The sequence below is a fragment of the Lindgomyces ingoldianus genome (genome assembly GCF_010093535.1).
Source record: "Lindgomyces ingoldianus strain ATCC 200398 unplaced genomic scaffold BDR25scaffold_9, whole genome shotgun sequence".
NCBI classification, from domain to species: domain Eukaryota; kingdom Fungi; phylum Ascomycota; class Dothideomycetes; order Pleosporales; family Lindgomycetaceae; genus Lindgomyces; species Lindgomyces ingoldianus.
The window spans coordinates 1338516-1361247 of record NW_022985170.1 but is presented as its reverse complement, the minus strand read 5'-3'; the positions used below and the strand labels follow the sequence as shown (position 1 = coordinate 1361247).

The 22732-nt window shown below is 47.1% G+C and overlaps 7 protein-coding genes across 7 annotated transcripts; 4 read left to right on the top strand and 3 right to left on the bottom strand.

Annotated features, from left to right (window-relative positions):
- Positions 1–965: 965 nt before the first annotated feature.
- BDR25DRAFT_352857 (uncharacterized protein) lies at positions 966–1941 on the top strand (the record flags this gene model as incomplete). The annotated part of the gene is made up of 8 exons (XM_033695069.1): positions 966–1050; positions 1088–1207; positions 1265–1307; positions 1346–1399; positions 1479–1520; positions 1604–1694; positions 1749–1863; positions 1910–1941. 8 exons carry the CDS (start codon positions 966–968, stop codon positions 1939–1941), a joined length of 582 nt encoding a protein of 193 aa, XP_033550273.1.
- A 38-nt stretch (positions 1942–1979) lies between these two features.
- Positions 1980–4461, bottom strand: BDR25DRAFT_282968 (uncharacterized protein). The gene is made up of 3 exons (XM_033688007.1): positions 4195–4461; positions 3941–4145; positions 1980–3894 (listed from the first exon to the last, which is right to left on the bottom strand). The coding sequence occupies exons 1-3, from the start codon at positions 4249–4251 to the stop codon at positions 2270–2272; spliced, it is 1887 nt and encodes a 628-aa protein (XP_033550272.1). The 5' UTR covers positions 4252–4461; the 3' UTR covers positions 1980–2269.
- Positions 4462–5232: 771 nt separating this feature from the next.
- BDR25DRAFT_323966 (uncharacterized protein) lies at positions 5233–7777 on the bottom strand (the record flags this gene model as incomplete). The annotated part of the gene is made up of 8 exons (XM_033692135.1): positions 5233–5308; positions 5433–5539; positions 5614–5983; positions 6063–6328; positions 6380–6474; positions 6641–6934; positions 6971–7100; positions 7766–7777. 8 exons carry the CDS (start codon positions 7775–7777, stop codon positions 5233–5235), a joined length of 1350 nt encoding a protein of 449 aa, XP_033550271.1.
- Positions 7778–8952: 1175 nt separating this feature from the next.
- Positions 8953–10212, bottom strand: BDR25DRAFT_392567 (uncharacterized protein; the record flags this gene model as incomplete). The annotated part of the gene is made up of 4 exons (XM_033698209.1): positions 8953–9343; positions 9404–9506; positions 9560–9978; positions 10014–10212. 4 exons carry the CDS (start codon positions 10210–10212, stop codon positions 9273–9275), a joined length of 792 nt encoding a protein of 263 aa, XP_033550270.1. The 3' UTR covers positions 8953–9272.
- A 451-nt stretch (positions 10213–10663) lies between these two features.
- Positions 10664–11926, top strand: BDR25DRAFT_302330 (DUF833-domain-containing protein). Its single transcript, XM_033689771.1, has 2 exons — positions 10664–10762; positions 10823–11926. Exons 1-2 carry the CDS (start codon positions 10697–10699, stop codon positions 11714–11716), a joined length of 960 nt encoding a protein of 319 aa, XP_033550269.1. The 5' UTR covers positions 10664–10696; the 3' UTR covers positions 11717–11926.
- Positions 11927–12235: 309 nt separating this feature from the next.
- On the top strand, positions 12236–13768 carry BDR25DRAFT_131989 (uncharacterized protein). The gene is made up of 3 exons (XM_033683859.1): positions 12236–13362; positions 13438–13496; positions 13548–13768. The coding sequence occupies exons 1-3, from the start codon at positions 12336–12338 to the stop codon at positions 13641–13643; spliced, it is 1182 nt and encodes a 393-aa protein (XP_033550268.1). The 5' UTR covers positions 12236–12335; the 3' UTR covers positions 13644–13768.
- A 948-nt stretch (positions 13769–14716) lies between these two features.
- On the top strand, positions 14717–16702 carry BDR25DRAFT_282963 (uncharacterized protein). The gene has a single exon (XM_033688006.1). The coding sequence runs from the start codon at positions 14870–14872 to the stop codon at positions 16484–16486; it is 1617 nt and encodes a 538-aa protein (XP_033550267.1). The 5' UTR covers positions 14717–14869; the 3' UTR covers positions 16487–16702.
- Positions 16703–22732: the final 6030 nt, after the last annotated feature.

The following is a 22732-nucleotide window of genomic DNA, read 5'->3' as shown; positions in this document are numbered from 1 at the left end:
ATACTACTTAGTCAAGAAACACCCGAGTGCGGCCATCAGCCTCATGGGCTGGACTCTGTATCCCTGTCCAGCCTCGGCATCCTGAGCTGGATGCTCATAAGGGAATCTCGAAACCATATCCTCGCGCACTTATGCGAGAACTTAAAGGGTGGAATCGTAGCCACCTTAGTTGAATATCCTTGCAGGGTCGAAAAAAATATCGATTACTTCCATGTGCTCTAGGATCGGACCAAACCGAAGACGTCAGACGAATATAAATTTTCTATCTTCAAAAGCCATGAGGCATGGTGAACATCCACAAACGTATCCGGACTTAACAAATGGCAGCTGTGAGAAACTTTGGGAAAATATACTCCTTCTACGCTAATGCCGCAATCTTAAACTTATTCCGACTCACACCCAACGAATGAGCAACACGTTGGATGGAAGTCATAGCAACCCACGCTTACATCCCATTCTCAAAATTACCCCGCCATTCGCAAACGGTTGAGCTAATCATAACTGCACCACAGCCTCACTACCATGGCGTCAGCGCTAGTGAACCAACTGCCATCAGCGTAGGATCTAAATAGATCTGATTCTCCGACTTGGCAGATGTCAGCCGGCTCCATCATCTCCTGTGCAACAACGATATTGTAGCGAATTCGGAAAGGCGTTTTAGGGAGCTCTTGGAGGGTTGGAAGGCCATGAGACGTAGGCGTCATCGATTTGGACTAAGGGTTGGGGTTGGGGTGGGGAATTTGGGACCGGACAACTCGATTTTGAAGTCTTCTAGGGCGACAAACTCCACATACTGACGCGTAAGCTGATTCCTTAATATTGGGTATAAGATCTTCCGAGCAGCAGTTTTGCATGAACCCAACTTCTTTCGACAAATCCCGTAGCCGTTTCAGGATATTTCCCACGGCCAACGTGAAAACGAGCATCGGTTTTTGATCTCGCCTGGGCTCTCTGGGTAACCCGCCATGAGACTTTCTAGTTCTCATTCACACATCGAAATCGACCATAATAGTTTAGAAAAGGTCTGTTTTCGCATAACCTCAGTCTTCAGTCCAATTTTAAGAGTTAAATGCCGTCAAATTTCCAGGATCTGAGAACATAATCTTTCGCTTTCTTGTTTTATTGTATGTCTGGCCGCGGATTTCCAAGGAGGCGTGGACTCAGAGAGTCGGAGCATACACGTCGTATTCTTTTGCTGTGAACAGAGGTTCCAGGAATGCCTTCAGAGCACTTTATAAGGTTGGGCCACGGAACTAGACCTGAGGGAGTTGGTATGTTGCATATTTTCGGAATGTATTTCTTGGGGGGTCGTGGCCCTTCAAACCCCCCTGTGTTCCTGCCATAGCAGCATAGACTATATGGTTTTAAGCCTCGTTAATGTCATCCGGGTGGAAGATTTGTTCGGGCTAGAAAATCCATGAAATTCTAGATTTTTTTAAAGTTTCCCTTCTGGATCACTCAATAATTGCGAATCCAAGTTCAATGCTAGAAACCGAGAAACGAGTGTTCTCCGGCCCAGAGTCTATACTGCGCTTAAGGCGATACTTCTAGTTCTCAGGCGCACATAACACTGGGGTACAAAATTTCGAGAGAATTGCTTCAGTGCCATTGAGAGCATCGATTTTATCTCTTCAGATAGCCGGCTGAACATCCAAGGCGCCAATCGCTCAGATCCAGGCCATCTCCAGGAATCAGTCGGAATTCTTCTCCCATAGAACTCTATACACTTGGCACTCAATCGTTTGTAGCACGAGACCCAGGCCACTGTCGACATGGATCTTGCCATTTTTTTCTTCGTGAAAGCAACCATTCTTCTAGTATCACACGTCCAAGGAAAGTATGGCATTTTTGATTCCACTCCACGTATGTGTCTTTTCTTTCTGTGTTAGTGCTTCGACAAGTGCTCCAGGTGCCATACCCAATATTCAAGTACCTCTTTAGAATTCGGAGTTGTACATATAAACATGTTCAATAGGCTTGTCTTTTGTTGAGTGGATGAACACTGAATGTGTCCAATCTTATCCTAACCCAGGTGAAGATTGTGAAAGTAGACGATGACCAAATTCCATGTGGCATAAGCCCACCTACGCCCCAGATGCCCCGCAACACGGCCATCGAACCCAATTCTCAATCTGAATTCATAATATTGTGTAGCATAGGTACTTGCGACCTATTCATGATAAATATACAAAAAGCCTCCTAACAAAGCACACACATACACGTAAACGCCGACGCTCATGACCTTACGCAATATTCGTAACAATTACTTCTAACTTCTCCTCTCCAAATCCCTTTCACTTGAGCTCAAACTGCGCTCATATCCCTCCTCGCCTCTCCATGGCAGAGCTTCGAAGCTAAATCGCCTGGGTTCCTCTTCTGCGGTTTCGAAACTGGGTTCATTCCTCCCCGTGCCTTCGGAGGGTTGTGGCGGACTTGGTTCTGGGGGCATGATTTTGGCGGGGAGATCCGATCTAGCGTTGTGTGATTGAGGTCGGATTTGCGCTGGAGCCGGAGCTAGCGCTGTTGGATACGTCTTTCCCGGCAGATCAGAACTCGCAGTATGTCTCGTTGTCGAATACTCTCCTACTTTCTTTGGGATATCTGAGGATTCTGGTCTCCTCGCATCGATTGGGGTTATGGTATCGTATCCCGGTGGCAGTGCATGTTTCCCACTAGTGCCTTCAAGTCTCGCTAACGCGTCCGCAATAGCGCTGCTCATATCGAAACCATTCATATCGTGGCCCTCTATCTCGTTACTCTTGTTCGACGTTCCTCCAGATGTACTTCTCCGATTCCGGTGCTCCATTACTGGGATTGAGCCGCGTGGGAGCTGGGATTCGCGAAGCGGCCAATCCCCTTTGTCGGGGAGTGATGGAATGGGAGGGACATCGCCGCTGACGTAGGTATCGCGATCTGGACTCCATAGGCTGGGATTGGACATGTGCGAGTGGTGTGTGCGAATGGAAGATGCGCCAGATATGCGCTTGATCTTCCAATGTCCGGTCTTGGAGTCGACTTCAAGGACGGAGGATGGGTATCGTAACGAATCAGCAAGTGTGCGAGTATCGTCGAAGAGGGACGACTCATACTCGTGTAGCGTGTCGGCTGAGACATTGGGATGCGCTGTATACATTGGCCCGCTCGAGGCGCGCTTGAGATTCTTTTCGTTGCCAATAATACCCACGTGATAGCGTCCGTCATGGTAATCTCCAGCGCGTTTCGAACCGTCTGGGACGTGGAAACGGAGGTCGAAGCGAACAAGTGCGTATAAGATGACAACGATAATTTCAGTAGTAAAGTTAAAGATGTAGAAGCAAGTTCGAGAAAAATACCACGGCGAAGGGTTTGGCCATCCGGTTTGAGGGTTTCGAAGAGGAGAAGGTGGAAGCCATGTTGTAACGCAACGGAAAATGGCCCCAGCCGAAAGCATGAAAACGGCCAAAAGAAGGATTGAGATGTTGTTACGAAGTCGGCCAGCGCCAAACTTTTCGGTGCCCCTTCTTGGGAGAATGACCGAAATTAAGATCAGGATTGCTGGAGCAAGACAGAATACTGCGAAGTAAGTCTGGCCCGTGAGTTGGAGATTGCGATCGATCTTGTGTATATATTCATCCAAAGTGAAGAATTGCTGAATCGATGCTACAATGAGCATCAATAAGCAGGTGATCAGGAAGAAAAGGCCGGCTCGGTGGAGAACACGGTAAGGCTTTGACCACCCCCATCTTGGATGCTGAGCGCGGATGATTCTTTGCGCGAAAAACCAGTTCATAATGAACAAAATGACGGTTCCAACATAGACGAAGATTTGAGCCGCAATCGCCAGACTGATATTTCGAGCATGACATGCCCACGCTATTCGCAAGGACATTGTTATTATTCGAATTGTGCAGAAACCTAGCTCCAGGTAAGTTTTATATTCGCAGATTCGAGTTTGACTTACCAAACATGGCCCCCGAAAACAAAAATTTGTGCCCTCGGGCATTGTTCTTCTTGAATATTACAATATGGATAATTGCGAAGACAACATAGAGGAAAAGAAAGGCGGCCGTTATAGGAATATCGGGCATTATGCTAGGTACACCACCCAGACTGTCGTTTTGTGGTGCATATGGAGGACCTGATTGTACTGGTGGGCCATGTTGCCCCTACATACGGTTAACTTTCCCTCTAGCAAACAATTCTCAAGATACATACTAAAGGGGGACCTCCTTGACCTCCTTGACCTCCTTGACCACCCTGAGGAGAAGACATGATGAACTGTCTGCGCGCAACAGAACGCCTATCTCAGCGAAAGCAAATAGCAGAGCAAAGGCCGCGTCAACGAGCAACACCGGCCAGTACATATATCAGACTGGCCGCATGTCAGAGAAAGTGGGGCCGAACGGGACATGGCTGCCTTAGTAACCTACAAATAGCTTGGTGGAAGACAGGGTGAGTGACGAAGGCGCTGCACGACGCACATGAAACGGGGTGTTGGTGCCAATAAGAAAGGTAAGAACCATTATTAAGTGTTCTGAGGTTTGATGGCACGGCGCCTTGGGATTTCCCGACAAACATTGGTATTGTAAGAGACCATGCGGGCCGTCATTTTGCTTCTGCTGGACCGTAGTTGCATACCTACATCTGGACATTTGCGTGGCGCTAGTACATAAATACACTTTTTCTCTCGCAAGAACCCTTTCCATGCATATTTGTAGCCTAGAGCGTCGAAGAATTTTGTTTCTCGAGCTTTTTTTGTAATGATTGCGAAACTTTGCTGATGATGACGGGTAGTGGTGTGCTGCGAAATGGACTTCGGGTCTCCTCTCAAGGCCGGAAGATCGACTGCTCACGGTTGGATGGGGGTAGTGAGCGAAGGTGCTGAGTGGTCAGATCCTGAAGTCGGAGGACGGGAGTGAAATCTCCGACGAATGACGTTTAACATCGGTCAAGCGCGACGCCGATCCTCGTTTAATTATCCTCATTAGGAAGACTATTCTGGTGAATGCTAGAGTCACTCCAGAAGCTTGCCTTGAATGTGGTGGCTTGGAGGAGACACCTGAGAAGAGCGAAAACGTAAACTATGTTTCGCGATGGCGTTGCTAAACCATGTTAAAGCTACGCGATAAATAGGCTGTGTCTCGACCTTCTCTAAAGTTCATCAGCATCATCGACATGCCATATAGATCTGGATGCAGCGTTTCCAACCAGATCCCGAGTACACATGTTGACGTGATTGTCGGTATTGCGGTGTTATTCGTCGACCGACGGTGGCACAGAGTTTATTTGCATGAGGAAAGGTGAGATGAGGTTAGATTCGCACCATGCTCTGTACCTGTCAGTACAGTTGTTGTTGCCGCTGCTATATGGAATCTCCCATATAAATATAGACCGATGCCTGTTTCTAGAAGCTCACACCAGTACAGCGTACTGGGGGTGGAGCCAGGGCTTACCGGCAAGACTCATAATCCCTCACTGCCACAGTAATCGCCACCTGGGCTTTGGGAAGACAGAGTTCTACGTTTTCTCCCCTCAATCTTTGTCCGAATGAATTTTCGTACTCTCGTCGTGCGACGCTAATAAATTAGTCGTATAACTTTTCTCTCTTCATTTTGTCTTCATGAATCCTGTAACGCCGCCGAGGATTGCTGTAACAGTTGTGATCTTGCTGTTCCAGCTCACAAAGCTGCTGATATCCCCTCCATCTACCCTTTCGGATTTGGTTGAGCCGTATGGGTTTTGCATTCCCTTCCCATCCACCATGTTCTTCCACCAGGCAAGGCCAATACTACGATTGAAAAGAATAGTCGGAAAGACTGCATACGGAGTGACGACGTCCAACTCTTGCACTGTTTGGTTGGAGGTGCTTGGAATACCGACACTCAATATGTAACCTCGAATCTGGCAACTGGAATCTGTGATGTTGTTCACTGACGCATACATCCCAGGGAGATTGTTTAGATACGAGTTACAAGTCCGAGCTCGTTCAGTTGTGGAAAATCCGCTTAATGAGTGGCACATCTAGATATGGCATCTCAAGAATCTTCCACTATTCGTGGCTGGAATACCAATACCCCCTTTACACGGTGACGTTGCCGAGAGAAGTATTGGAATCCCACTCAACCAATACGAGTTGTGGGCGCTTCACGGCCCATATATCCGCCTTGTCGGTGGCTGTAAGGCATGGGGAGAACAGATACAGCCACAAAGTGAACGGTTCGCCTTCGTACGGGTCGTTTAGGGCCTGGGTCCCTTCGCAAATGTAGGATTGGTTAAAGCCACCAATAGGCACTGATTGATTCCTGATGCTTTCTACAGCACAGACACGACCTATACCATTGTAGAAAACCTATTATCTTCGTTTTAGATCGAAATAAACCTATATTCTAGGTAGACTTACCTCTTCAGCCGTCACTTTCGTGTAGTCTAGCCACTTTTGCCATCTCTTTGCGAGGCTCTGTAACCTTAAATTTTTCCATTGTTCGAAGGCTTCGACTGCACCGTATACAGCTCAGAGCAGCTCTCTTGGTCTAAGTTAGAAATTCAAAGAGCATGCAAGTAAAGTCGACTAACCCATTATCGTGAGCTGGGACTCGATTCACCTAGTCGGCTGTTGGGCGTAAATCTATCTCATTGCTTAAGAACCAAGGCAGAAAGCGACCGAACCCCGGGTATGTCCTATTAAACTTAAGACATGTATCGAGCTTCTTCTCCAAGATATCGACCGCAACAGTAGCTGCGTGGTCTGGCTGTTCGGGTGACAGGAAGCGGGCCGCGTGGCGGTTGCCCGCGATAGCATGCGTTAGTACCATGACATGGAGAGACTCTTTTCTAGCTGCGTTGAAGGGATGTAGCCCGCCAATGTTGTTGAGACCCGTTCGAGGGTCCAGGAGGGTGCCATCATATGTCATTTCATTGGCTGTATTATATCCAACGTTGTCTTGGTGGAAGTGACCTTCTCAGTACAAAAGATCCCATATGAAAGTATCACCGTTGGTGAGAATGTCTTGTTGAGAGTGTTGGGGAGAGAATCGACATTTTGGGGCGGTCTGAAAGGTTGAGCTTGCAGCTGATGCAAACAGGATGGAGTATAGTAGGACCAAAGTCAAATGCATGTTAAGCTGGTACAATCACAGAAAATACAAGAGAGGATATTAGTAAAACGAACAACCTGGCATCTTGTGAAGTCATGAGCACCCAAAATATCCATCAGGAATTATGAAATTCCAGAAGCCAGGCACCGCTGGCCCGTCATGACGCATCTACCCCGCAGTCCACGATCAGGAACACTTCATGAGCTTCTCACATGAGCATCTCATGCCGAAAGTTCTTGAGGTTGTTTCCGGCGTTGTCTATTGTTTCCCGGTTTTTGATCGGAGCTAAATTGGAGATATGTGCCAACTATAATAAGGGTTCCGGGATCGAGGCAGGCTGTCTCGGAAAGCCTGCTTGGCAAAGACCTTGCTGAGGGGTGCTGAATGATTCGTTTAGAATTGGTTAATCAAGGATTGAAGGAAGTAGCACATTGTCTTGTTTTCACAAAAATTTGTTGAGCTGAGAGGAGAGGTAGGGTTTTTAAGACGCGAGGACGGCTAAAGAAAAATGGGTGAATGCCAAGCGAACCGTGTCGGCCAATCGTCTTGAAGTCTTCCTACCACCTCCATCACCAACTCCCCCTTACCCCACCATGCCTGAACGTGAATCCGCCAACAACACCAGACACCGAAAGCCACGATCACAATCCCGCTCTCCATATCGTGCACCCCGCACCGAGAAGCACCATCACCATTCCCGCCATCCCCGATCCCGCTCGCCCCATCGTGAACGACATGACCGCCATAAGAGACGACGCTCGCGTTCTCCTCCACCCCGCCCCATAGCCCTTCCTTTCAAAGCGCAGATGCTGTCAAAACACGACTACAATGAGTACAAGCCGTTATTTGCATCATATCTTGAAATTCAAAAGCAGCTTTATCTCGAGGATTTAGACGAGAAGGAGCTAAAGGGAAGGTGGAAGAGCTTTGTAGGACGATGGTATGCTAACTCCCCTCTGCCTCTCCATCCTGCTCCATACACGAATTTGTAAGCATCCGTAAGCTAACATTGGCGAGGAATCGTGGAGATCTCGCAGAGGGATGGTACGATGCTGCAACGCTCCAGAAAGCCAAACGAACCGCATCGTCTGCGCCTCAACCACAGTCTCTAGAGCGATATCCCCGCGACTCGCCGGATGGAGGACATGATGATCAAGAGAGCGACGACGAAGAGTTTGGTCCGGCGCTGCCCCGCGATGTAGCGCTTCGGCGGACTGGCCCGACAATCCCTAGGCTTGATGACCTGCGATATCGAGACGAGCTTGGTGAAGAAGACCGTGATCGAGACCGCGAAAACTACATGGACGATATCCATTACGCTCGCAAAGCCGACCGGAAAGCGCAAAAAGACCGCCTTGAAGAGCTTATCCCACGCGCCGACCCTGGCTCTCGTGAGCGCCAGCTTGAGAAGAAGCGTGAGACAACCAACACATTGAAGGGCTTCCGCGATGCGAAGGAAGCCGGGGATGTCGAGGTTGGAGATGCCGATCTCATGGGCGATGACGGGATCGATGCGTATAAGAAGCGCAAGAAAGAGATGGAGCGGAAGAAGACTGAGAGGGAGATCCGGAGGGAGGAGATTATGAGGGCAAGGGATGCGGAGAGGGAAGAGAGGTTGGCTGGACGGAGGGCGAAGGAAGAGAAGACGATGGAGTATTTAAGGCAGATTGCTCGGGATCGGTTTGGGTGAATGGGAGTGATTGTGCTGTACGTTTGCAAGTTAGCACGTACTATGAGATAGGAAGGGCTCTGATATTGGAGAGATATGTGCCAGCCTCTTGACGCTCTCCCGAATTCCGGCGGCTGGCCTGACAGATCGAATCCTTGTTCATGTTCAATGACCATCACCGACACACACTAGCCTCATAGCAAGGAGTTTATTACAAATAGTCACAACCTAGATAGCGCTCGCAGAGGAGAAAAGCCAATGCCATCCTCCCCTTAAGACGGACTATGAAATACATGCTGAAATCTCATTTGACGCCTTAACATGCAACCCACCCTGAACGCCATGAACCGCAGACAAACGGCTTCATGAAGAGGAACCTTGAAATCAGGGTCCTCAAAAGTCAGGATCCTCGCTGCCTCGTTCTGATCAGCTCTCCTGGGGTATCAAGCACCCGCTGCGAGTTGTGGATTTACGCGTATCGCGAAAGAGAGTGTGTCACCCCTGGGCGCAGGTGAGAATATTGAAGTCCCCTACTCGTCGTCTAGAATAGAGCTAGCTAGAGGACCGAAGAAGGGGACTTCGTACCTGTCAAGGGTTTCGGCTACACTGTGGGTTAGCTTGAGTTCGTTCCTCAAAATAATTTCCCGATCAGGACGCCTACCATCTTTATACGCATGCCAAGTCAGAAACCCAATCAGGCCAAGGTCGCCGATGAACAGAAGCCAAGATATTATGCTTGACCAGGAGAAGATGATATGGACAACCTAAGCTCATTAGCACATACATATCCTTGCCCATATATCAGCTCCTAACTTACGAAGACGAAGGCGAACAACAGGCTGGATTGCCATGCATGGAACCGCACATAGTCACTCCGATGCTCTAACACCAGCAACAAGACTCCTCCCGCAGGAGGCAACAATAGGTATGCCAGACAAGCCTCGTAGTCCATCCTCAATCCCAACCTGGTCTCAAACATATCCACATCTTCTCTTCCTCCGCCAAACCCGCCAGGCACTGCATTCCAAGCTACCCGCTCTGGCTCCTGCTGATTCCCAAAATATTCACGCTGGGGGAAGGTCTGGCTATGGGGCGAGGTCACTGCCGCGGTACCTATATTTCGGGTGCGGTCGAGGGAAGCGCGTGGTGAGGGTCGCGGAGAGTTGCTGGGTAGAGGTGGAGAGAGTGCGCGTTGGGTTTCGGGGACGTCTTGGTAGGGCGCGAAGTCTGCCATTTCTAGGGTGGGCCGGAGATGCGGTTCGGGAAGAAACGTGGAGGTTTGGGGATAACGAGACCGTTAGACGGGTTGATGCAACATGTAGGGCTGAGGATGTGGCATGGATTGGCTGGGAGTGAGGGTGACGCGTTAGGCCCAGTCCAGGAGGAATGCGGCTCGGCTCCTAGGTCAGCACAAATCGCACGTGACTGGATAGACACAAAGAAAAGCAATCCTACTGCACGAACACTCATGCAGTGCAACAGCGTCGGATAAGGGGTCGATGTTGTACATAAATGTGAAGCAACTCCCCTCGATACTTTGCTTTAAGAAATATGTTCCAAACAAACATTTTGCAGTCGTGTGAGCAAAATTGCTAGTCCAAAATCTCGGACCAGCATTTCCCGTCAGACATCCATCACGCATGCACACTTCGCCATCTAGCATCCTTCACTCACCCCATGGAGCCGTGACACCGTACAGGTCAGATGTCTGGGCCTGCTTGCTGGATCCACGTATATAAGTAGGCGCTTTGGGCTCATCACACCGCTCTGCACTTCTCCGCCACTTTTAAAACTAGACGCCCGTACTTTCCCGAACTTTGGAATCGATTTCACTCGACCAAAACATTTCCTTCCAGCTTCCTTCTCTCGTCTTCTTCTAAACCAGTTTTACATTTCTCCTTGCTTGTGAACGACTGCAGCCAGTAGAGTACAGGCGTTCCTGTAGGTTTCCAGAATGTGTATCGCCATTGTTACCACTGAGCATCCTCAGTACCCGTTCATCCTCCTGAACAACAGAGATGTAAATTTCCTTGCATCTTCTCTCACCTCACTTCGGCAAACCACTGACTCAGGGCGCCAGGAATACTTGCATCGTCCAACAGCAGATGCAACATGGTGGCCAGAACCCGACTCCCAAGTCCTCGGAGGCTACGATCTGCATCGTCCCGTCCACGGTACTTGGCTTGGCGTGACTCGTCAGGGTCGAGTCGCAGTCCTCACCAATTACCGCGAAGAGGGCGAAGCAATTGTTGAAGGGGCCCGAAGTCGGGGTCTTATTCCGAATGCCTGGCTGAAATCTGACCCGAAAGTGGACGAGTCGTCGGAGCAGTTTGCGAAGAGGCTTGTAGAGGAAGATGGGGTAAGAGGAGTTGGGGGCTTCAGCCTGCTGTATGGAAAGATCCAGGATGTTGTCAAAGGGGGAAGGAAAGGCCTTGCAATCATCTCTAACCGCACTCCGGATGCTGCTGGCTTGATATGGGTGGCCGGGAAATCCCACGAGACCTACGCTCTCAGCAATGCCGCCTATGGTGACCGATCCTGGCCGAAGGTCGTAAACGGAGAAAAGGAGGTCAAAGCCGCTATCGATGCGAGCGTGGAGAAAAGGGAAAGCAAGGAGAAATTACTTGAGAGGTTGTTTGCCGTTCTTTGCCATGACACAATGCCCAGGCAGAAGGAAAATGAAGAGTGGGACATGTATCTGAACCAACTACGCCACAGTATTTTCGTTCCTGCCGTTGGAAAGGATGATCTGGAAGAAATGAATATGCCGGCACATCCTGTAGGTGATGTGGTCAAGCACAGAGCCGCCAATGCCACGTCCGGATGCTATGGAACGCAGAAGAATATAATCATCCTCGTCGATAACGGTGGGAAGATGCTCTATATTGAACGATCACTTTTCGATGGAGATGCGCATCCAATTGAGAAAGGGAAAGGAGACAAATCGTTTGAATTCCAAATCGAAGGGTGGTAGCAGGAAAGCATCGAAGAAGGCATATCGGTTTCAACCAGGGGATGAAGACGGCGATTCAGCATGTTTTTTGTGTTGAAGATCTCCGCACTACCAGCTTTTCCTTAGAGTTCAATTCGGCGAAAACGAAACCCCTCCTACATACAGGTCAGAAATTTGATTCCTATTAACCCTTATTCTAGATAGAGATTAAACAGACTAACTCAATACTTGTCATGTTCCATGTTAACCTACTGTTGTCTTTTTCCTTTCTTCTTTTCTCGACTCATAGCGGCTGCACGCCAGGCTGTTTAGCCAGCCCGAACGCAGGCTATCAGGAGATAAAGCGTTTGGAAACCATCGGCGAAAGGATAGTCCGATTCAAGACATTCACAGTACCTCTCGTTGCCAAGGCGCCGTGCACGTGCCGTATCAAACGGTGATGCCGCACACCACAACCACGACGACCCCTCTGTTGACAAAACAGAACGACTTTATATGAATTTTAATTCGCTTCCCTACTTCACCTCCGCCCTGCTGGGAGGGCCAACAACAACACAAGCACGAATCTCCCTATCACCCACACCGGGGGCTCATCTAACAACAGCCCTCATTCCTAATGCGCCATCTTTAGGAGCTCACCATGTGTATGAGAGTGGTTCGAGTCTTTCGCGGCTGTTCTATTCCAAGCCACGCCGAGCTCTTAGGATTTGATTTCTGCAGCATGGACCATTCCTTCCCCGAGCACAGACTGGAGTATTACCATGCCGAGGACTCTGGCTTCCCATGCCCGGCTTGTGAAAAGGTTCTAGGGAACGAGGCCAACCCTAACGGTGTCCACTGGTATGCTCCAGTTGACCTTGTCATCAAGCCTTTCCCCACCACCGGCAAGCCGCAATATTTCTATCTTGTCGAGACACCAGAGGGCTGGAAAGGCGAGGATCTGACACCGAAACCCGACATGCTTGCTAAAATGACATGCAAGCCAAAGAAACCTAAACCGAAGCAGACAGGTCGTAGCTCATCGCCTGAGCGCAGTCCGTTGTCGTTGTCGGCCTTGCATTCATTCTTCTACTGCCCATTGGACGCAGCTGGGGAGACACCGCTCTCGGAGAGTAACGGCCAGCGCACTCACAGGAGTATGTCAATCTTGTCGCAGAATTGCAGCCTCGACACTACTAGTACCAGTGCCCGAAGACAGCCTGCTTCGTCTCAGGGCAAGACCAGCGAGAGTGTAGGACTGGCCGAGGCACGGAGCGAGAGCAGCGGCACCAGCAAGGATGCCTATGGGACAGGCTGGAAATCTAAGATCGATTCCGACGGAGGTAGTTCCGAGACTCCAAAGGCGAGCGCATTCCGGCCAGTGTTTCCCTGCGTCACTCCTGATGTGGAAGCACATCGTCAAGTTATTGGAGAGCAACTCAAGCACCTTCCGAACACTGCACAATGTCAACCAGCCCGTGCTAATACATGCCAAGAGCACCGAGCTCCGTGGTTCAAACCGAGTAATGCTATGGAATCTCGACCACTTAGCTCAATGGGGCTGCAAGCAGCTAGGAGTAGCCCATGGGCTGGTGGCATCTTCTATACACAAGCTTCCTCTCTGGATGTCTCTGCACATGCACAGCCCAACGCTCTGCATCAGGCCCAGCATGTGACATTTGATAATTGTAAACAGATCGTTGAAACCAATTTGTATTACCCAGTCCCCATTTTAGGCTCAAGCTAAAAGTCTTGGTTTTTAGGGGGCGGTCCGATGAACAGTCACTATCACAATACGGAGATGCATCCCGGTTTCCGGACTGTTAGTATTTCAAGGTCCCTACATATCAACTGCGCTGACACTTGCTTCCAGATGAATGGTAGGGTAGGTCAGCCAGGGGCGCAGTACAGCAGGCAAATGGTAGATGGATATTACAATGTAGGAAATACCTACACAGCTCCACACTGACTGAAATCTCCAGATTTCCTCCACGGGCACACAACACCAGTTCCCTTCTCGCATACCAATGCCAGCGGGCCACAATGTTAGTGCTCAACCCACACGAACGGCCATTTGCTCATACTTCCAGGGACGTTTCCCGGCTTCGCAGTCATTCCAAGATTCATCCCCAATGCAGGATTGCAAAGCTGCGTATCAAGCACCGGAGTACACCTTCCCACCTCGTTCCGTCCAAGCAATTACCTACAAAAATACGGTCCTACAGCCTAACAATAACATCACTCAGCCATCGCACCAGGCCAACGGCTACGGTTACTTCGCCCCACCCAGCAACTACGGCCCAATCCGCCCCCCTCCACCGCCAGAGGTCACCCCGTTCCCGCGCACCCGTCCGCAGACCCCAACCCGCCAGAATCAGATCAAGAGGAATAGTGCTTCGAGCGTATTCCGCTCTAAGGTCCTTCCGAACATGATGCAGGAGCATGAGGGTGGGTATGTGGCTGTTGGCTCGGGAGGTCCTCCTGGTCCGGCTATGAGATTCAGCCTCGCTGATGTTCCGTTCAAAGTGAATACCAGGGCTAAGCGATATGCTAGAGTGGATGATGAGAAGAAGAATTAGAAGACTGGAGAGTATAAGAGCGGTGGATGGGCCAATAGTGGCTTTGATGAGATGAGTATTTTCGGTAGCTGCTGCAATATGCTTATTGTCGCGGGACCTGCTGCAGGACTGGCTTGATTTAATGGATTTGGGGGCGTTGTATTCATGGTGATTTTGTATAGTAATCGATATGGGACACGGAATTCATGGGACTCGGAATTCATAGGACATAGTCTCTCGAGGAGTCTTTTATAACCACAATTGTCGACTGTATGCTGGCGTCTGTGGTCAATGATTTAAAGAGAGTCCTTGAAATCCATTCCCGTGATTAAAGTTACGCATGATACGACGCAATATATTCCCAAATACTGCAAAGCTCCTCCGCATCAAATCGGCGTCAAATTCTTGGCGACGGAGAAACGAAGTGACGTCTTCTACGCTTGTTCGCTGCCTCGGCGTTTCCATTAACAAACCTCCGTTCACTGAATGCTTAGTCCCCGTACCAACACCTCCGCTTGCCTCCAACGTCCTACAACCTCCATCATGAAATTTCGTCTGTCTATCTAAGTCTAGAACTTCCTCTGTCGACATACTCGAGTCCTGATTCCGAAATTGTAATCTCTCCCTCCCTCCCCCCATGACCTCCGTCCCTCCCCTGCCCGCCTCGCAGCGCAGGTCTCCTCCCCGCGAAGCTGCCGAGCCGGCGTCCCAGCATGAGCAATCGCAGCTGGGTCGCACCGACAGCGAAGCCTATTCCGCGACGTCTGAAGACTCGCAGACACTGCTCCTGAATAGCCCGCACCCGCCACAAGCGCAGAGACCCGTTGAACAGTCACAGTCACAGTCGCATTCACAGCCGCATTCACAGTCGCAGAAAGAATTAACGGCGGCTCCGCAGCCGGACGACGAGCCTCGCAAATGCTGGATATGTTTCAATGACGAAACCGAAGACGAACCCACCTCCTCAGAATGGCGCAGCCCCTGTCCCTGTGTCCTCGTTGCGCACGAAAAGTGCCTGCTCGACTGGATCGCCGATATGGAGGCCCCGAGCTCCCGGCGGCGGGCTGGTGGTGGGAGAGGCAAGATACTGTGTCCGCAGTGCAAGGCTGAGATCAAGGTTGTGCGGCCACGGAGCATAGTCGTGGATCTTGTGCGGACGGTGGAGAGGTTCACGGGGATGATGCTATTGCCCGGGTTCTTTATCGTAGTGGGGTCAGCGGTCTACAGCACGGCTACCCTGTTGGGCACACATGCTGTCTATGAAGTCTTTGGCATAGAAGATGGAGCGCAGATTCTAATGCCTATTTACGAATCCCCAACGATGCATCAGTCGATCGTGGCACGGGCGATGGACCACCTACGGTTGAATTGGAGACTGGACCTGGGGCTTCCACTGATTCCAACTGTTTTGATAGCCTCGCGGACCACACTGGCTGATAGCTTTCTCCCATTCTTGCCGCTGATATTCTTCGCGAGCTCGGGCAGACCCCAGGACGAGATGATGCCGTTCCAATGGCCGCCGAGCGCTGCCTTCACCATTGCCGCACTGCCTTACATCCGAGGTGTCTACAATGCATACTACGAACGTGTCTGGCTACCAAAAGAACAACGATGGCTCAAGGAAATTCAACCACGTGCTGGTGACACAGATGGAAACAACGGCGCTGACAACGACAACGCGGGAGACCAAATCGAAGAAGTGCTCGAGGACGGCGACGACGACGCCGTCATCGAAGCTGTAGAACTCGAAGTTGACTTCGACCTCTTCGGTGACTGGAACAACGGCGGTGCGGCCGACAACAATGCTGCCGAGGAAAACCCCCCAGTACCCATCGCCCGCGGCCCTGCACCACCCCTCCACGCCCCTCCCCAAGACGTAGACGTACAGGATGCTGCCCCCGCACCAAATGTCCCCGGCAGAAGAAACCGCATCCGCCGCGAACGCAACATGCAATTTAGCACGACCTCCCTGGCAGACACCATCCTCGGGGCTCTCATCTTCCCCTCTATTGCGGCTGCAGTCGGTGAGGTGTTGAAACACGCACTGCCAAAGTCATGGGTTACAAAGCCCGCAGACGGTAAAGTGACGGGATTTCTGCAGGCGAGGTGGGGACGGAGCATCTTGGGGGGCTGTCTATTTGTGGGGGTTAAGGATGTAGTGATGCTATATGTGCGGTGGAAGATGGCGCAGAATCATCGGAAGCGGAGAGTAGAGGATTATGATCGAAGTAAGAAGAAAATTGTGAGGCCATAGGGTTGGAATGGGGAAGGAATGGTGCTGCTGGGTCTGGTATTATGATACATCACCTATGGTGGCCGCTTTGGCCTTTAGTTGTGGATTTTAGGGATAGAGGTTCTGCACTCGTGAAGAGGACTACCTACAAAGAGGAATGACACAATAGCTACATGCCTAGGATTTGGGGTTTTGGGTTCATAGATGATAAGGGATACAATCCCTATCCTCACTAAGAACATCCTCTATAAGGAGGTGCAGTTCCCCTTCATCATTTCCTCATTTCCTCCATATAAGCACAAAAGACTTGGAAGTAATGCCTCTTTCGACTAACTCAGCGGCAGCACTTTCAATCTAAGCCAAAAACATTTCACAATCCAATTTCTTCTTGTCATACCGTAACGTGTTTGTTCGCACACCCATGATGCATGCCAAGCCGTTTCACTTCGCCTCGCCAAAAAAATTTCCCCAAAAAAAGAATTTGGCGGTACTGGGAATCGAACTGGACAATTGTCAGTCAGTACTCTTGTTTTGTAGCTCTTAATCCACTCGTTTGAGTGGGCCAGGTTGGAATGGAGATTAACTCACCCCAGGCTGGCGCGGCCACAACGCGACGTCATACCACTAGACCATACCACCGTATGTCTTGATTGATGTTCATTTTTCCCAGTTGTTTGATTATATACTACAAAATATTTTGCAAAAAACCATGCACAGAATGGCAACCCCTCTCGGTCTCTTAACCTACCTTTGGCTCGAGTTTTACCTGCGAAAATGTGGGGCAAAGCGACGTTTAGTAGGTTTTAGCGCCCGTTCTTTTGACATTCTACCCACGCTCCCTGAAGAAGGGCAACAAAACATCTGAGTAAGCGTCGGTATTGCACGGGCTAGCAACGGGGATGCCGGCGCTAGGAATCTAGTAACTAACTTCTAATTGGCTCACCATGATTTCAGGACATGTCTGTTTTTCTGTAAGCGAAATTACATGTCTCGGAGCTTTTGGCATATCGTTTGCGAGACGGCAGTGCTAGGAGCGCCTGCTTGATCATGCATTTTCCGTACTGTCTGAGCCACAAAAGCGGTGTCGCCATGCACCCGCTTCGATCAAGCAAGTTTTGATTTCCTAGTTTAGACAATCTTGGCACCTTGACGGCATCGGGATAATACTTTTCTAGTCTGTTCTTTTCAGGTAATGTTTTTTTAACTTCTGTTTTTTTATTTTCTATTGCGCTAACTTTTTTGCTGCAGTTTAATCTCTAAAACAGTTTTACAAAACTATTTTTTAAGATTATTCCTATTTTTAAACACGGTCCTCCTCTCACTAGGCTTGCTCATAGTTGCAGACACAGTGACGCTGGCCCCAGCACTACCGCTGGCTGTTGCGATCCTACACTCTTTTCATTAATGCACCTGGCTGTGGCTATGTGGTCAAGGAAGAGGTTTTGCTATTTTGTTTCGTTTGTAATTTACTCTCGCTATAACGCAAACTCTGCGTATCGTCCGCCCCCCTGACTTCCCTTGCACCTATTGGTGATCCTGACGCTAAGAGCAGTCTGTAATCTCTTTTCGTGAATCACGCGTCTTTTGTATCAAGAGTAATGCTTTAGCCCTTTCTTCTCTAGATAATACGTAACCTATATAATCTTTTATGCATGCTAGCCAAGTACAGCGCTCCTGTAAAGCCACCAACTGTGCTAAGAAAAATACCCTTGTTAGAGGACAAGGCAAGTCAGACAATTTTCATCTTCTACTATTACTAGGAAGATTGCATAGTTATAGACTAATACTTATTTTCATCTTCTGTTTTACTAACAAGCAATAATTATTTCTTGTAGTTTGCCCTGCAATATTTTGTATGCTTAATACATTATAAACAGCTGTTGCGTGCTTCACCTTGCAACGTATTAAAGCTTAACTTCTTAGTAATTCTTTAGGCTAAATCTAAGAGCTAGCATCTAACAACTGCTTATCAGCCGCCTAATTAGAACGTGTGCAGTGTTATGTGCATGCCTCAGCCCTATGATGTTGCGACGACCTCCTGTTAAAGTGAGTATAATTGTAACAATCCTCATGAATCGTTCCATCTCAGATGGCCCGGAAGGCCCCCGTATCGGCCCCGACCCCGACCTGGCCCCGACCCCTGCTGTTACCTCTATTCCCTCATGTATTTAGTCGCACCTCTCCCCTGTAGCTAGCTTAGTAGTTTTCTAATATCCTTTGTACAAGGCCTATAGGTGTTAATAAGATTCCTAGGTTATTAAGTCCCCACGCACTTCTATATGCCTCTAAGTAGATTTCTACTGCATTTAGACTTATTGTCTTGCCTATACTGTTACATTATATTAAAAAACTTACTTTTGCTAATAACAGCCTTATTATAATATTACACTAATTATTTGTTTAACTATATCTAAGCTTAAGACATGTTTAATTTAGTTTAGGTTATAATACTTACACACTGTTCTGTTAAACTATTTAGTTTATAGATAGAATACTAGAGACCTTTTATTAACTAAAGCCTTTAAGTTTAAAACTTCTTATCCCCTATAATTAGAATTGCCTTTAGAAAAGTTGTGTAGAGTGTGCTAAGGTAGAAACTTAGAGACTACTAATAACTTATTAAGATTAGAGACAACTGCTAATGCCTAACTTTTAACTACTAACTACTACTCTGTTAACAGCTAAACCTGCTTCTATAGAACCTAAAGCTAGACCTACCTAATTTAGAGTTAATCCCTAGCAGCTAATCTAGCTAAGACTGCTAGTTAACCCCTGCTAACTACTAAATTACCTCTAATAATGCCTTAAATCACCCTTGCTACCCTAATAGCAAGAGACCTTTTAGGCACCCCTAATAATACCTAAATGTCACCTTACTAAAACCTACGCCTAAGATTAATAACTGCACAGATAGTAAAAAACAATTAGCTAGACATCTACATAGATTAATATTAGAGCGGGCGCGCACGCATAGCGTTTAGTTTAGAGGACACTGCTAGTAGTGTGAAGGAATACTTAGTAAGGACACCTAGCTAAATTAGACTAGTTTTTAGTTTTTAAGAAGGCAGAGGACATAACAGTAATACTTCTACCTACTAATAAAGACTATGAGTCTACAGAGGGGGGGTAGTGTAACAATCCTTATAAATTGTTCTATTTTAGATAACCTAGAAGGCCCCTGTATTAGCCCTAACCCTTGCTGTTACCCCTATTCCCTTATGTATTTAGTCGCACCTCTCTCCTGTAGCTAGCTTAGTAGTTTTCTAATATCCTTTGTACAAGGCCTATAGGTGTTAATGAGATTCCTAGGTCATTAAGTCCCCACGCACTCCCATATGCCTCTGAGTGGATTCCTACCGCATTCGGACCCATTGTCTTGCCTGTGCCGTTACAATAATGCGCACCACCGTACTACGCGCAAATGCCACTCTGCCTAAGGTATTTAAAAGGCTTAATTAAGAAATGTTAAAATATAACACTACTTTATACCTTTCTTATTAATTAACTACTAAATTACATTACAGCCTATATAAAAGTTAGCGTGTAATGATTAAGGTCTGTTACCACGTTGTAACTTGTATGCGCCCTCCTATTAAAACCTAAGGTAGACTTATGCGCCTAGAAGCCTTTGTACATAAACATGCCTACTTCTAGTTGCTCTATCTGATTAGTTCTAACCACTAAAGAAACGCTGTTGTTACAACGCTTTTATGCAGCGTTCTATAGAGGCAGCGCTGCCTCGTGTAATGAGGTAGGCGCCCCGCCTGCCAAGCCGATACTATACGACTTTCCCCACTGTACCAAATGGTACGCACGAGAATACTTAAGCTAAGTATTCTCGCATAGTATAATATATATATAGGTAATGCTAGGGTAAGCACTAGCACTAGCGGTTGTCTCTAGCCTAGCCTAAACCTCTATGAGCGAGAGAAGGCCACGTGGTTGACCGTGCCGACCTCGTTACACCTCGAAAATTGCCACCTCTAGCGTGTACTCATAGCGCCCCCTTTCTTTCTGCAGCATTTATACGTGATTAGAGAAGGTGGTTTATTTGGCAATAAAGGGTTAAAAGAGAGCATTCCTAACACTTAATGATGGCTGCGGGTACCATTCTCGTGCCGCAGCACTTATGTATAATTAGTGAAGGTAGACTAATTAGCGACAAAGGATTAAAAAGAGGTATTCCTAGCATTTAATACTAGCTGCAGGAACCATCCTCGCGCCGCAGCATTCATGCATGATTAGTGAAGGTAGATTAATTGGCAACAAAGGGTTAAAGGAGGGTATTCCTAACAATTAATGCTAGCTGCGGGAAGTATCCTCGTGCCGCAACATTTATGCATGATTAGTGAAGACAGATTAATTGACAACAAAGGGCCTAAAGAGAGTATTCCTAGTGTTTAGCGTTAATTGTTAGTGCGACGCTTTAGAAGAGCAAAGACGTATATAACCTTTGTTTAAGTCGCTTCTTACTATTATCACCACTATAGCTACTTCCTTTGCAAACCTTACCTCTAGCATAGTAAAGTTTTAAGTATAAGTATAACTAGTTAGTAAATATCTAGCTTATTATAAAGCATAACTTACTAAAGTTATACATGTTATTATTTTAAATGCTATACTTAGCATTAATGTTCTGTATAAGGCTAAATTAGTTTTAGATACCTAAATTTTTTTATAAAAGGCTTTTTTATAGTTATAGTTATACTTAAACTTTACTTTAAGCTTTAGATAACACTTAATACACATACTAGGCTAGTTTATACTAACATAGCCTAGATTATGCTTAGTATGTAAAGAATTAGCTATATTAGCTATAGCTGCTAGCTGTAATAGCACAGGCAAGACAATGGGTCTGAATGCGGTATGAATCCACTCAGAGGCATATAGAAGTGCGTGGGGACTCAGCAACCTGGGAATGTTATTAACACCTATAGGCCTTGTACAAAAGAATATTAGAAAACTACTAGGCTAGCTAAGAGAAGAGGTGCGACTAAATACTTAGGGGAATAGAGGTAACAGCAGGGGGCAGGGCAAGGTTAGAGCTAATACAAGAACCTTTTAGAGGTTCTAAGCAACCTAAGATAGAATAATTTATAAGAATTATTACACTACCCCCTCTTTATAGACTAATAGTCTCTATTAGTAGTAATTAGAGTAGAAAGTATTACTGTTATGTTCTCTGCCTTCTTAAATTAAAACTAGTCTAATTTAGCTAGGTGTTCTTACTTTAAGTATTCCTTTACACTGCTAGCAGTGTCCTCTAAACTAAACACTATGCGTGCGCGCCTACTCTAATAGTAATCTGCATTAATGTCTAGCCTATTAATAATTAAGGATTACTATTAGTTATTTGCTATCTATGCAGTTATTAATCTTAGGCGTGCGTTTAGTAAGGTGAATTTAGCAAGGCTAAAAGGTGCTTAAAAGGTCTCTTGCACTAGAGGTAGCAAGAGGAATTTAGAGCGTTATTAGAGGTAATTTAGTAGTTAGCAGAGGTTAACTAGCAGTTTTTTTTTTATAGCTAGATTAGCTGCTTAAGCTGTGCTTATAATTAAGTAATCTAATTATTAATAGATATACTACTAGAGGTTAACTTTAAATTAGGTAGGTTTATAGTTTTAAGTGCTACAGAAGCAGGTTTAGCTGTTATTAAAGTAAGTAGTTAGTAGTTAGAGGTTAGTAGTTAAGAGCTAGGCATTAGTAGTTGTCTTTAATTTTAATAAGTTATTAGTAGTCTCTAAGTTTCTACCTTAGTGCACTCTACATAACTTTTCTAAAGGCAATTCTAATTATAGAGGATAGGAAGTTCTAAACCTAAAAGCTTTAGTTAATAAAAAGTCTCTAGTATCTTATCTATATAACTAAATAGTTTAATGTAATAATGTGTAAGTATTATAACCTAAACTAAAGTAGACAAGTCTTAGACTTAAATATAGTTAAATAAATAATTAATATGTTGAATAGACTCTCTACTAGCTAGCACTTAGTGTCAGCAAATGCGTACGAGACGGAGAGGTTTGCACGGTGTAAACATCGCACAGGGGTGTTGGGTAACTAGTGTTAATTCTTCTTGTTGTTTCTATTGTACAAAGGAAAGGGGTTAATATAGTCCTAAACTCTGCGCACGGATCTCTATGCACAGGGATCTAGGCGCATCTAAGCCACGTGACTATTAACTAGGCGCCTAAATATTACTATTTAGACATTAGCAACTTTTTATTTTTCTTTTATACAGGACTTGCCTTATTTACACATATAGTAGAC